Source organism: Acipenser ruthenus, chromosome 35 (assembly GCF_902713425.1).
Source record: "Acipenser ruthenus chromosome 35, fAciRut3.2 maternal haplotype, whole genome shotgun sequence".
NCBI lineage: Eukaryota > Metazoa > Chordata > Actinopteri > Acipenseriformes > Acipenseridae > Acipenser > Acipenser ruthenus.
In genome coordinates this window covers 1,743,620-1,757,922 of record NC_081223.1, presented here as the reverse complement: position 1 = coordinate 1,757,922, position 14,303 = coordinate 1,743,620, and the positions used below count along the sequence as shown (strand labels likewise).

At 40.4% G+C, this 14,303-nt stretch overlaps 1 protein-coding gene and 3 non-coding genes across 5 annotated transcripts; 2 read left to right on the top strand and 2 right to left on the bottom strand.

The window, feature by feature from the left end:
* Window positions 1–395: 395 nt before the first annotated feature.
* LOC117962877 (uncharacterized) lies at window positions 396–6,866 on the bottom strand. Of its 2 annotated transcripts, none has more exons than XM_034910284.2 (22): window positions 6,759–6,866; window positions 6,617–6,675; window positions 6,437–6,526; window positions 5,886–6,013; window positions 5,662–5,808; window positions 5,468–5,548; window positions 4,620–4,790; window positions 4,419–4,515; window positions 4,103–4,323; window positions 3,877–4,027; window positions 3,577–3,785; window positions 3,362–3,479; window positions 3,078–3,277; window positions 2,886–3,000; window positions 2,589–2,758; window positions 1,864–1,916; window positions 1,661–1,788; window positions 1,391–1,580; window positions 1,161–1,302; window positions 820–913; window positions 622–726; window positions 396–528 (listed from the first exon to the last, which is right to left on the bottom strand). In XM_034910284.2, the coding sequence occupies exons 1-22, from the start codon at window positions 6,782–6,784 to the stop codon at window positions 419–421; spliced, it is 2,805 nt and encodes a 934-aa protein (XP_034766175.2). In that variant the 5' UTR covers window positions 6,785–6,866; the 3' UTR covers window positions 396–418. The 2 variants fall into 2 exon arrangements, with proteins under 2 accessions (XP_034766175.2, XP_058863414.1); XM_059007431.1 differs by having other exon boundaries at window positions 5,910–6,013.
* Window positions 6,867–8,976: 2,110 nt separating this feature from the next.
* trnan-guu (transfer RNA asparagine (anticodon GUU)) lies at window positions 8,977–9,050 on the bottom strand. The gene has a single exon. It is a non-coding gene; the product is annotated as a tRNA-Asn (tRNA).
* A 414-nt stretch (window positions 9,051–9,464) lies between these two features.
* trnak-cuu (transfer RNA lysine (anticodon CUU)) lies at window positions 9,465–9,537 on the top strand. Its single transcript has one exon. It is a non-coding gene; the product is annotated as a tRNA-Lys (tRNA).
* A 3,995-nt stretch (window positions 9,538–13,532) lies between these two features.
* Window positions 13,533–13,605, top strand: trnav-uac (transfer RNA valine (anticodon UAC)). Its single transcript has one exon. It is a non-coding gene; the product is annotated as a tRNA-Val (tRNA).
* Window positions 13,606–14,303: the final 698 nt, after the last annotated feature.

Genomic DNA, 14,303 nt, shown 5'->3' with positions numbered 1-14,303 from the left:
AAAAAAAAAAAAAAAAAAAAGTAATCAGCCCATATAAATCTACACACTTTTTGTGATGCTAGAACAAGGTATAATATATACGAGTGTTGATAATTTCACCCTAAACTTGCATACTGAAAGCAGCATGTCGAAGCAAAAAGGAACATAGAGGGTTACAACTCAATGGAGAAGGAAAGTCTTTGCCCCCGGGTTCACACAGTGAATTAGTGAAGAGTCCTTGAGTAACACTCCATATTGAGAATGGCCTGATCAGGAAACAAGCATAGCATTCAATGCAGTAAGAGGAGAGAATCCCATTAACATGGCCATTCTGACACACACCAACATATAATCCATGTAGAATTAGTCAAGCACCCACCAAAAAAAATAAATAAATACATTCCAAACAAACAGTCTTTACAAGAAAGATTTTTATTTATCAATACACACTTTTGGGCATTTTCCAAAAATATACAACTCCACCTACAAAGACAATCACTGAACACACACCCATTGCAGCTCCCAGAAGGGACCACACATTGAATTGGCCTGCAAGAGAAGAAAGAAATAGTTAGTCGAATATAAAAGAGATAGTTATATATTTTACTTTAACTGTAATTGTGTTCACATCATGCATATTACCGCTTCTAGGCATAACGTTAAGGGATCCATCTCTCTTCAGCTCAATTGGGCCAGAAGACACAAATGCCTTTACTGCACCACCATCCATCCCTTCAGCACTGCGACCTACAGGAGGAATTAGGAGGAGTCCATCAAAACAAATGGACAAAAATGCATGCAAAATGTCCCCCCCCTCCCCCCAACAGACAGAGCTCTTACCAAGCCTCTGTTTCCCTGGAATGCACCGTCTGCTACAGAGGCTGTCTGATGGCCGGTTTGAATCACATATCACAACACTGCAGTGGAAGTAGATCTGAAAGACAGCACACCTTGTCAAGCAAAACTAGCATCAATAGATCAGGCAGGACCATCATCCAATGAGGATTATTGAATTGAAAAACAAATATATTGCATCATAGTAAGTGTTTCTTGCAAATGTGCAGTTATATGTTTTCATTCCAACTCACTAAAGATTTGAGCACAGTGACGATTTGCTGCTTGCAAAGCAATCCAAACCATGCATTGTGGTACAAGATCCCCATCCCAACACTCCACTTTACCTGTCCTTTCAGTGCATCCCGGCCACTTGTGAAGGAAAACATTTTCACTTCAAACCTCTTCAGATGGGAAGGGAACAGCACTCTTGCATTGCTGGAGACTGGGTGAAAGATGGTCAAGTACTCATCTGCAGAGTTCTCACAGCTAGAAAGAGAAAGAAGGTCAGGAGCACATCAGCCACAGCTCCAATTCCTAGGTTTTGTAGCAGCAATACCATATTCCAGCATCTTACCTGTCCACAACAACATCCCACTTGGGAGAGCTATTCCTGTCAGCAGAATAGGTTGCCCAGCAGTTTTCCAAAAACAATTCAGCCTGTGGATCCCTGCTGTACAGGAGCTCTACCTCAAAATACAAGGGTCTTCGCAAGTACTTCACAACAGGGTAATTCTGAGCTCCATAGAAGTCATTGTAGGTTGAATCTGCAGAGATGCAAGGGAGAATTCTATAGGTGGAAACACACCACTAGAGCATCTATATTATTTCAATTGCCAAGTCATACCCAAGGCAAGCCGCATGATGACCGCAAGGTCCCCCAAGCCAGGCAGGACTACAGGTGCAGGATTATTCTGGTACAAGAACTGTACTACCTTGGTGTCATTGACCAGATAGTGACAGGCAACTCTCAACCTGGAAAGAGGAGATGGGGTTAGGAGAGTTTCAGACTCAACCATAAGGATACTCAAATTTGATTGCAATCCTTACCGGTAAGATGTGAACAGAACTTCATTCTCATAAGTCAGGAGGTTGTTGTCAAACTGGAAGAGAAATCAAAGGCTCAGGTTGCAATGAACTTGTAGATTTAGTATGGAGCTGTATACCAAGTTGCACACTAGCTAATATGGTACTCCGGATCATCCCCAGCTGTGTACTAACTTAGTATCAAATTCACAATTTAAAAATAAAAAGCATTGGTCATGAATTTTTGGGAGCTCATGTTTGTTCCAGTTAATATGATACCACAAGTCTGTCTACAGAAACTGCTAGACTAATTTGGTATTGTTTTAGTAACCTCTAGGAGGGCAACAGCAGTTATTTTGGATTTGTTGGAAATACACATTAATACAGCTGGTGACTCGAGCTACAATTGGTATTAACTCATGTACTAGTTAGTCCCATCCTACGTACTAACCACAGGATCATCCCCAGTTAGTACGCTCCTTCCAGTTCACTGCAATTGACCCAAAAGGTCTATAGACAGCACATGCAATGCCATAACCAAGAGTCATGTCATGTGTCACAGCACCTCTCAACTGGACAAGCAGTTCAATACAAAGGTGGCATCCTTCAGAGGTCCACAATTCATGTAAGTATATCAGCCGAGAGAAATACCAGTCACCATGGCTCCCCAGATTGATCCAGGGGTGTTGTGGCCAACTTGTCTAGGTTGAACCTCCTCAAAATATGGATTTAAATGTGTCAATACTAACCCTTCTAGTTGTGCCACAGGAGTTGACATTGAAGTAGAAAACCGCATTGATAGCATCGGACTGAAGAGGCCGGCAACTTGGATCCCTTAGAGTTAGTTGACTTGGAGACAAGCTGGGGACAGATTCCACTTTCACAGCAAGAGCTGCCATAGTTCCATTGGTGAAGCAATCTGAAACACAGCATTTGGATCCAGGTTAAGGAAACAGATTATAGCTTAAATACCACTTCATGCAACCTTTGGCCAATCTCAAGAAGCAGCTATTCTAAAGAATGCTTGGTCTGCAGGAGAGAGTTACCAATCATCTTTGTAGGGAAACTGCAGGACAGGGAGAAGTCAGCCACCACAACCATGGTGCCAACATCCTTCAAGGTCAAGTCAAGCCTGCTTCTGATGCCTGAAGAACTGATCACCTACAGAGACAATACATCAGGTCAGTAATGTGTTGAACCCAAAACAGCTAAACTTATTTTAAAGTTCCATCACTTACTTCATATGTGGCATCAACTGAATTGTATGGGACAGTCATCCAGAAATTGGTAGTGTTGGCATTATACTTGTACAGGGCAAGCAGATTTCCACCAAGCTCTCTTGAGCCCACAAAAGGAATCCAGTTGCGACCCATGTTGCCATATGTTACCATGGTATAGAATGCAGCACCATCACAGTAGCCAGTTACTGTAGGCGGAACTGCAAGAGGAAGAGCAGTTGTCAGGGCAATGGACTGGATCGGTTAGATAAGGGTAGTTGTAGACCAAATAGTCAGGCACTTACTGATGTCTTTGAGAACAGCTTCGACTACAGCAGGATGAGTAAAGGGTGTATTCTCTGGCAATATATTCAGCAAGTAGGTCAGGGGCAGAATGTAGGTTCTGGTGTCTGGAGGAGTTACCTGAAAGAGCAAAGGTTTGTAGGATTAAACCTAAAGTCAGACTACAAGCAAGTGTTTTCAAAAGGACAATTGGATGGTTGAACAGGTGGGATGTTACCTTTTGCTTCACATTGGGGTCCTCAAATGGCACCTGGAGGGTGTAGATCTTGGATCCATTGGGAAAGACATGCTCCTGGACATTATAACCTTTTAGGTTGGCTTCTGGCACAGTTAACGTCTCTGGTCCAACTATAATTTTGACCAGCTCCACATCAGGCAGGAATGTCCCCAGGGTCACATTGAACACTCTGGCTTTAGGAATAGTGTCTGAAATTAAAGCATGCAGTTAAAATGGATATGAAGTGGAGCACTGCAACAAATCCCTTTGATTTACTGCATGTGGACAAGTTCTACATACTGTTTGTGACAACTGGTGGCCGAGGCATGAAAGGAGTGGTTATTGGATGAAGTACGGTGTACTTGGTCTTCTCAGGCCCATCTTGCCAGGTATGCTCCAGCATTGGTTCAATAGAGTAAGAGATCACATAGGTGTTGTCCAAAACATGGCTCTGAAAGCACAGAAGCATCTTAGGAGGAAAGCTGTAAAATGAGAAGGATTTAGAAGATGTTGAACTTCTACATACCTTGTAATATCCACCATCAGCTCCCACAGGAATTTTTACAGTGATTAGCTGGGGACCGACATCCAGTTTATAATCTCGATTATGAATCGTTGCAGGGTCAAGCTTGCGGCCATCAACTCCCATTTGAACATCAAGGGTAGTAATTTGTGGTGTTGGAACAAGAGGAGGCAGAACACGAGGAACACTCCATGTGATCATCTGTTCTGTGAAGGCTGTTCCATCTGACAGAAAGGAACACCATAGACTTGGTATAGAAAATTCACACTTCAGCCTAGAACAGTTCTTGAGCACCGTTGCCCTCCATAAGCTTACTCACCAGTAGGACATGTAACTGCAGTGTCCACCATCATGACCATCCATCTTTGCTTATAAAAGGTGGTTGATCTTAGCACAGCCATTGGTACAGTTTGGATCTGTTGGAGGGGAGGGGGAACTTTTACTAAAACAAAAGCAAGACTGTAGTCTACCTTTATAGTCTGGATATACTGTACTAGACAATGAAGCCTAGACTACTTACCACCTGAGGCTGGCTTTCTGTGGAATTGTATGCAGCTCTAACCAGAATTCGAGTTGGTGTAGTGTTTATACCATAGCCATTTGTCATGGCCTGAGCAACAGTCATAGTGGTCTTTCTATTTGCTGGGAGATGGAACACAATTTTCCAGATGCTGTTGTCAGCAGCAGTTGCCTAGCAGAAGAAAATCTCATTAGATTAGGAAGTTTGAACACAAAGCATCCCCAGTCTAAAGGATTTGTCATAACAGATGTCATGTTTAATAAACAGGAACTAAAACTGAAAAAGTGAAAGTTTAAGAACGTATCACTGAAACCGTTCTAGGTTCACCGGGCATCTCTAATGGAACAGAGTAAATCCTCAAATGCAACTGCGTACGAAAACCTACGTGAAAGCATGTGGTCTGTATCCGATACAGGCAGAGTTTACAGCCATTCATTTGTACTGGACCTTAATACATCAGTGTACCAAACTTTAGGACAATACCTGAAATTGCACCTATGCAGCAGACTTCAAAAGGTAAATCAGGACATATTTAGCATGAAGGGTTTATAGCCCTGCACATATGAAGCCACTACCTCAGTGGTTGAAATACAAGGCTTACACACACTGACAAGAAAGGGTTAACTTCTTCACAATCAAATTTTACCAAAGAAATCACAGAATACATGCATGCAAAGCCAATGCCTTAAAATGTCACACAATTCCAATATGGCCACCCTCTTGGGAGACAGGTTAAAGTTAAGGGGGCCGTTAGATTTTGCTTCCTCTAGATGAGACAGTAGAGTAGACCTCAATAGGCAAGACCAAGGGGACATGAATGAAGCAAATGCAAAGTCACATGATTCTACCTCAGGGTATGCAAGGGACCAATCAGGATCATCTTGAACAAAGTTTGGCTCAATAAGAGGAATACCTCTTCTCACAGAAACCTAAAGAGAATTCACATTAGTCATGAGTGAAGCACTTCTGCAGTGACAATAAAATACCCACACAACCCAACAAGTTATACTGAACAGCATTATCACATCCTGACAGCCCTTACCTCCATGTAGTTTCTTTCACACAGAATCTCCCTCTCTGCCCATGGAGAATAGCGGCATGTCATGCTCTGAACATAGGAGGAAGCTGAAGTCATAGCACTGTTTGAGAAGACACTGATTTGTACTGTCAGCTTGTAGGTCTCATCATTCTGGAAACAAAGGCTAAAGTTAGTCCCAGCATGTCACCATTAGAAACAAGTTCACAAGAAATAAAATGATGACTCACTGTGTTCTGAGCAAAGCAGCTCACCACAGAAGCAAGGACCTTGGCATTTCCCAAGAAGTCAACAGTTAAGCTATATCCACACTGTGCGGCCAGTCTTGGAGAGAGGGACACAAGCGCCCCCTTATTGTCTATGGAAAGAAATTCAGTTGGCCTTTTAAGAAACTGTACACGTGATCAAGCAAGGTAGAGATATAACAAAGTGAACACCCCCACCGCCCCGTCTCATCTACTTATTGAAATTTTTAAAACTATATTAGTAGAATTATACGCTCATTCGGAACAGTACGTTTAGAGAAAATGATTTCTATTTCTGCGCACTTGCAGTCAACAAATCTGACTAAGGTTGTAGCAGCACAGGTCTATTTAGTGTGATCAGCAACATGCTTTTAAAGCCAACGCAAGAGCCTTTCATACCCTGCATCTTACAAAAACAAAGCCTGGTTGCTGCCATACAGCGCGGGAGTGCTCTGTACTTAATTCAAATTATTACATTACGAGTCAACAGGCTTTAGACATCAAAAGCTTTCCATTCAAGAAAAATGATCACTCACCAATCACATTGATGCGAAAATACTTTCCAACAAAAGACTTATCCAACATCATCATCATAACACTCCCTTGACATTCTGTCCTCACCGAGCCTGCAGAAGACAACGATACTTGAAAACACACAACCGGCAAATAAACAGGAAGCTGAAAGAACAGCTCTGCTGAAGCGACCGTTATCGTACCTAGAGGGGGGTTCTGCGTCCAAACTTCAGTGACTAACACTGCTAACAGCAATGTTATTCTGCATTGGAAAAAAAAAACACGCAAGTGAGAAACACACAATAAAATGAACGTTTCTAAAGTAGAGAAAAGATCAACAATTACCCAAATCTAAGACAACACGGCATCATTAAATCCAAAGCAGCCCCGACCGTGAACTTCTTTCACCGTTATAAAGAAACAATAATAAAAACAAAACCGTCAGTAGCTGAGTTTGGTGTTCCTTAGTGCGCAATGGGGTTATAAAGAGGTTCAGGTGCTAATGGGAGCTGATTAGCTGCAATTGATGCGCGCACCTCTTTCATATTAGTCCTCTGATTGTCAGTCAGTACGTTAATTAAAATAAATAAATAAATAAATAAAACTTTTGAAATTATATTACAACCCATTTAGAAGATTGTACTTTGAATTTAATTTTGGCAGAAGTACGTGCGGATCAAACTGGACTGTCACCGACAAGGACTGTCTGATTAAAGGCTCAGCTATGGAGGCATGTAGTAAACAAACCCCAATGAATAATAAAAAGCAGGCCGCGCAAATGAAGAAACACATTTATATCATGCAGGAATCCAGGCAGATGTGTTGCCTGCGCCAGTTTGAGGGGACGAGAATGACAGCTCGAGTTCTGATGTGAACATCCACAAGTCAATTACCCATTTTTACAATTTCACCAGACTAACAGGTAGGCTAAGCAGACATTAATGTAGACAATTTATTTGAGGCCACTTGATTTAAGAAACAGTGCAAAGCATCTCTTTAGCATGTCAGATTTGCCATGACAGGGGCAGTCCCGGGGAATAGAATGACCAAGTGGCAAATGGAAAGCACAGCGCTTAACCTGAAATACAACGCGCAGTATTGATTTAGAACAGACTAAACACAAATCGGATGGCGTGCTGGAAATTTGAATTGTAATCAATTTATTTAAGATTTCAAGTTCCCATTTCAATTTTTGAGCTTAAGTACATTCATTATTTTATGTATAATTAATTCAATTAGTGTGTTCAGCATTTTCAATTTGGCATATTATCTTCGAGTGTTGTGCTTTGTCTATTTGACAGCTGTTATTTCAATTCAAATGTTGAACTTTGTCGTTGATGTTTGACGCTCCGGCTTTTGCAGTTCACATTTTTGTTACATTCCACCTCTCATAGGTTTGAACACAAACGGGTTTATTTGTGAAATTGTCAGATTGTTTCTTGTGTATCCAGCGCTCATCTGAACTAACTGGTTCAGTGGTGTGTTCCCGTGAATAGACAGCACATGTCTGAGGGGGGGTGTTCTGTTCAGCTGTGCATTTCTGTGCGCCCCCCAGCCCGGCCAGCTCTCCCTCCCACCCGATCTGCAATCTTGGGAAGATCTTGGTAGCTTTGACCAATCATAGCCCGTGTCACTACCAAGAATTGACCAGGAGCGAGCCAATCAGATTTCGCAGAGCTACCAAGAATGAAGTGACGGAATTATCCAATCAGATCTCGTAGAACTCCCAAGAATCCTGCGCGTTCTCAACGGCGGGAGATTATTGAATCGTGAAGACTTTTGGTTTATTTCGAAATACAATCATCTGAAGGGAAGAATTTTATTACAGTATTATTTTAATTGTCACTAGTACTGTACGTATAGTCACCAAAAATTAAAAAATGCCAATAATAATATATGTTCGTATTACAAATGTCAGCTGTAGAAATGCGCGGATAGTAAACTCTATGTTTTGTAATATTATCAATAAAAATACACGATTGACATTTTTACAATAGGTGTCAGTTCTGAGTGTTAAAAAAATGTAATATTTACGACAGCTAGAAACTTGTTTGAGGGACTGTTTTATCCAAAGCGCAATTATATTTAATATATTTGTCCGTTATAATGGTGCTGTAATACTTGTATCCGGGACAACAGAAATCGTACCATGGTAAAATAAATAGTACCATATAGTACCGTGGTGTAGTGTTGCATTATACTGTAGATACCAGGATACTTCTTAGAAATAAAAAGTACAATCGTATTATCATGGTGGTACTGCATTATAGTACCAGAATAGTGCATTGTACATTGATAGTATCGGATACATAGTGTTTTATCATTTATTTTTAATTATGTATCCATGAACGTTATAGTACTGTATTTAACTTCAGGTTTTTAAGTTTAAGTTTAAAAGGTCCCTGGTTTGATCCCGTGTTTTGGCAAACAATAAGACGATATTTGTTTTGTATTATTTTGAACTAAAAAAAACAGAGCACATTTTTTTCTTCAGCGTAATTGGATGAAATAACAGCGTATCAGAGTGCCATTTTCTAATGTGATTAAGAAATGCAAAAAGCATCGTCCCTGGGTGGGCTTGAACCACCAACCTTTCGGTTAACAGCCGAACGCGCTAACCGATTGCGCCACAGAGACCAACCTGTTAAACCACCACAGCATACGGGAGTGATTAGCAAGGCGAGATGCTGCAGAACGTGATCAAGGGAGCAGAACTCATTAGAACCTGAGATCACATCTAAGATGAAAGCAAGACGGGGCAGGAAAGTCTATGTAATCAATTATGGCAGCACAGCATATGTCGTTTTGTTAGATAACACCCTGGGAGACAACAGAGCAGTGTGTGTAAATAGCTACAATGGAAACCATATACTTACGACTTAATTTTGATACAGAACTGTGGTCATGTGTAATCTGTTTTCATTATGATAATAAAGCTACAGTTCAGTGGATTATATTTGGAATCTTTGGTTCTGTCATTCACTATTTTCTCAAATAAGATGGCAAATTAATAGCTCAGTTGGTTACAGTGAAAGAAACGTGCACCAGTCAGCCCGGCTAGCTCAGTCGGTAGAGCATGAGACTCTTAATCTCAGGGTCGTGGGTTCGAGCCCCACGTTGGGCGTCCTTTTTAAATACAAATTGAAGATGTTTCTTCGAGACAACGGAGCAATGTCTGATTCTGTTCACATTGTAAACAGTATTGGAACACAATTACTTATTGAATGGAGGCGTGGGTTCAAATCCCACTTCTGACAGTTCAATTTTACTTATTTTTAAAAAGAATAAATTTCTTTATTTTACTATAAAAGATTGTTTTAAGAAAATCAACAGCTGATACCAAACTCTTGTCATCACTCAATACCATTTTAATTTCCATTTTAAATCCGACTAAAATAGTGTTCCTAACACAGCTTGCATTTTTGTTGTAAACAGACTACTTGTTAACGTCACTGAAAAATATTGTCCAAACATGTTATTTAACTTGATTGTTTTAATATTCCAAATAACATATTACTTGAAAAACATCTCCGTCTACCACTGGATCGTGGTCTCAGGCTGGGATGCGGACCATTGAGAACAGTATAAACGATCTATTACTGGAAGTAGCTTACAGGAGAAATGCCCTTGTTTAACATGCTAGGATGATCGACTTCGGCATTCTCCAACTGCTGTTTACATTTTCTAACACGTTATGAGGAAGAAAAATATTTTGTGCCCAAACATGTGTTATTTAATTTGATTGTTTTAATATTCCAAATAACATATTACTTTGAAAAACATAATATATTTTTAATACAGTCCTATTTGAGTATTTAAAATATGGTTATATTCAAATGCCAGCAACGGTGTGTTAATTTAACGAAGCGACCTAACGCCGCTCGGAACGTTCGCATTTTTAAATCCTAACGGTCTCTGCTCAGCTGAGTGGAATGTTCACGAGCCGGTTGCCTAGCAGCGTCTCCCCCTCCTTCTCTGCCCCGCCCTCTCGCCCTCTCTCGTTGCTCCAGCTAGGAGTTCAAATTTAGCTTCGTTATATTAGCGCAACTCTTTACTAACTTTTACAAATTAGCTTATTAGGGGCTTCGTGTTTTTAAGATGGTTCAGGTGCAGTCCGGACAGACTGACTGGAGCATCATTACAGTATACCGCACTGCGCTCAGCTTCGTGTGGCGGCTGATACACAAAATAATGAACGACTATTAAATAAATCACATGTATTGCTTTTTAATGCTAAATATGTATCTGGTATTCTAAGTATTATCAACAATTAATAATTCAGCTCTATTCATATTCAGAATGTAATACAGTATTAAAACTATCAAACTGACTGGAAACATGGAACACATTAATTGCGATCGATTCGATACCAATAGGATTACATAAGAGCTGTTGTGTATAGACAATGTCATAAACGCCGAAATGAACACGGACGTTCTTTATTAAGGGCTGACTCGTTTAGATGTTCGAGAGATCTAGGTGTACTGGACAAATCTACTGGATTTTTTCCAAATCGTAAGTGTACCGCCTGTGATAATACATTTAAAACTAAGAAAATGCACAAGCCATACAACGAAAAAAAGAGTACAGTATCTTACAAGTGATTGTGCTTCAATTCATGTCATTTATGTGATTTCTTGCCCTAGCCATTTGCAATATGATGGTAAAACTACTAGACAGTTACAATTGCGCATTAATGAGCGAGCATAAAAGTTCAATTAGGAGAAAATATATTCATCGACCACTCGCTAGACATTTTGTAGATGCCAAACATTCCGTTTCAGATCTTAAATTCTGTGGCATACAAACATTTTCAAGATCGCAGTGGTGGTAATGTCACGGGTGACGAATGTGTTGATTATTATTTTATTCAGTATTATCACTTATGATTTTTGAATTTTAATTGGATTGGTTTTCCTTTTTTTGCACAGTTTGTTTATTTGAATTATTGTTTTATTTTTGAGCATTAGATGCATTTTAATGTGTATTTGTTCACTGAACCATACGTCATCCACTCTCTGGTCCAGACCTCCTCTTAGGGCTCCTGTCCAGACGCCTGTTTGGGCAGCCCTCTCCATAGGGTGCTGCGCTTCAGCTGAAGGCCTCAGGAGAGATCCTGATATCCTGACATAAACCACGAACGCAAAGGTTCTTGTCAGTACCTCTTTTCAAATGTCTTCAATCACCAAGTTCCGCAGTCCTCCCAGAGTGAGTCTACGAGAAAAAATAACAAAACGAAACTGACACTGTCCGTGCACAAAAAAACCCCCAACCACTCGCTGTCTAATCTCGTCCTCTTTATTCTCGTTTACTTCCCTCGGCTTCTCTCTCTTTCCTATTCCGGTATCTCCTCGTTCCATGCTCCCAGTCTCTTAGTTCCTCACCCTTTTAATACCTCAAAGCCCTTTTAATTCCAGGTGTGTACAGGTACCTGCAATTGTTTGGGGCGGGACCTGAGGTCCGTGTGCACAGGGCTTGTGATAAACAAACAAAAAATACTTTAATTACGAACTCCGTTTCACCCGTGCACCAAACAAAATAGACAAATAATAATCAACACAACAAAAAAACACAGTGCAAAGCAAACAGAAAATTATGAAAAGAAAAAAAAAACGATCTAAATAAAATATCCACACAATTCTAATTAATACGTGCAGAAAGAAAATAAATAAACACAGGCATATAGTCTGTATTTATGCTTCTTTAGGTGGTAAATTCCAAAACATTATTGCATTCTGCCACGTCATTAGATGAGCAAAGCCCCTTTGTGCCAGTGCGCATTCAGAGGAGACGCGCTGAGAGAATCCGTCTTCTGTGTCACTCAGTACTGCCAGCTTTCCCCTATTGGTGATATATTGGTCAGCATAGCTGCTTTCCAAGTAATTGACCAGAGACGATTCTGAGCCAATACAACTGTGTTTATGCCCACGTTTCAAATAATGAAATTTCTAAAAGCAAATCGCATTGTTTTATGTTTTCTTTACTTTTAAAGCTTAGAATCAAACACACTTCCGACAACTTCATAGCCCTGCTGGCTACGAACACGTATTGAGTCGGCTGTTTCCCATGACCGTGGTGATACCGACACCAACGGATTTCAATCCTGTCACCTTAACCTCTTGACCACGACTATTTTCTATAAAGTCCCAAGATTTATAAACATATCACAGGCAAAGAAGAAATACACTTCGTTTAATAAAAATGAAACCACAATCCCTGGTTTAGGAGGCCAATGGCTTTATCTTTTGGTGTTTCTGGGCACAATTTAAAAAAAGAAAGTAATGTCATTTGTAAAGAAACTAATCTGATTAAAAACCTAACGTTTTAGAGGTCAATTGTCAATTTGAATGTGTCCAGTAATGTGCACATTTCCTTGATTGCGAAATTTAATATTAATTAATTGCCTTCAGTTAATATTTTAGAAAATCTACTTTGCTAACAGAAGAAAAACAAGCTAGCAGAGGATGGTTTCGATCCATCGACCTCTGGGTTATGGGTCCAGCACGCTTCCGCTGCGCCACTCTGCTACAGCTGCCTCATGACTGAATTACCAATTAGAAAAAAAAACTGAACTCCTCGTTTTAACCAGCCACACGGCAGTGGCCGGGCCGAACCATGGAAACGTTGCAAATCAGAGATGATCCGTTTTCTTTTCTCCCAAATACGGTATGCAAAGTATGCAACTTTTCTGCACACTTTGATCACAGGCAGTTTTATCCCCCAGTTTCGGCTGACAATTCCAATATTCAGTCTCTCGAAAGCATCTTAAATCGTGGAAAGCGCTCTTTGTTTAAAATTACACAATAGACTTCTTTTGTTCGACCAGGCTTACAATTAGATATTTTCTTGTTTTCAAGTAGAATTTGTGAAGCCCATATGGGGCACTATAGAAAATATATATATATGATTGATTAATTAATTAATTAATTAATTAATTGATCGGTCGGTCGGTCGGTCGGTCGGTCGGTCGGTCGGTTAATTAATTGGTTGATTTAATGTTACCCTGCGTCTGGCAGGTTTAATTCTTAAAAAGACAACGCAGAAGGGTCTGATAAATGACTGTGATTTGAGATGCTGTATGTAGACAATAATGTAGGAGCACCACAACAGTTCCAACAAGGTTCCATAGTGTAGTGGTTATCACGTCTGCTTTACACGCAGAAGGTCCTGGGTTCGATCCCCAGTGGAACCATTGCAGTTTGTTTTTTAAATTATATTAATCTCTGGTCAAGACAAAGTCTCTCAGGGGTTGGCCTATCATTAGATTGCCGATGTAAGGTCCCTGGTCCCATCGTAGAAACAAGATAGTTTATTCACAAATAAATACATACACTTTTATTTACGTTTCTTTTGTTGGTAAATTAACCCAATACATTATTGCATTCTGCCACGTCATTAGATGAGCAAAGCCCCTTTGTGCCAGTGCGCATTCAGAGGAGACGCGCTGAGAGAATCTGTCTTCTGTGTCACTCAGTACTGCCAGCTTTCCCCCCGTTGGTGATATATTGGTCAGCATAGCTGCTTTCCAAGTAATTGACCCGAGACGATTCCCAGCCAGTACAACTGTGTTTATGCCCACGTTTCAAATAATGAACATTATAAAAGCAAACCGCATTTTGTTTAATGTTTTCTTTACTTTTAAAGACTACGAACACGTATTGAGTCGGCTGTTTCCCATGACCCTGGTGATACCGAGTGTTTAGGCATTACCATGTGTTTGACATGCTTGCTGTGCACTCTAGCATTGCATAACAAGCAGGCACTATGCCAGGACTTCGTAGCGCAACAGTAGCGCGTCTGACTCCACATTAGAAGGTTGAGTGTTCAAATCACGTCGAGGTCAAAGCCGTCTTTGTTTCTATTTCATTTTTTAGCGTGTTTGGATTTGAA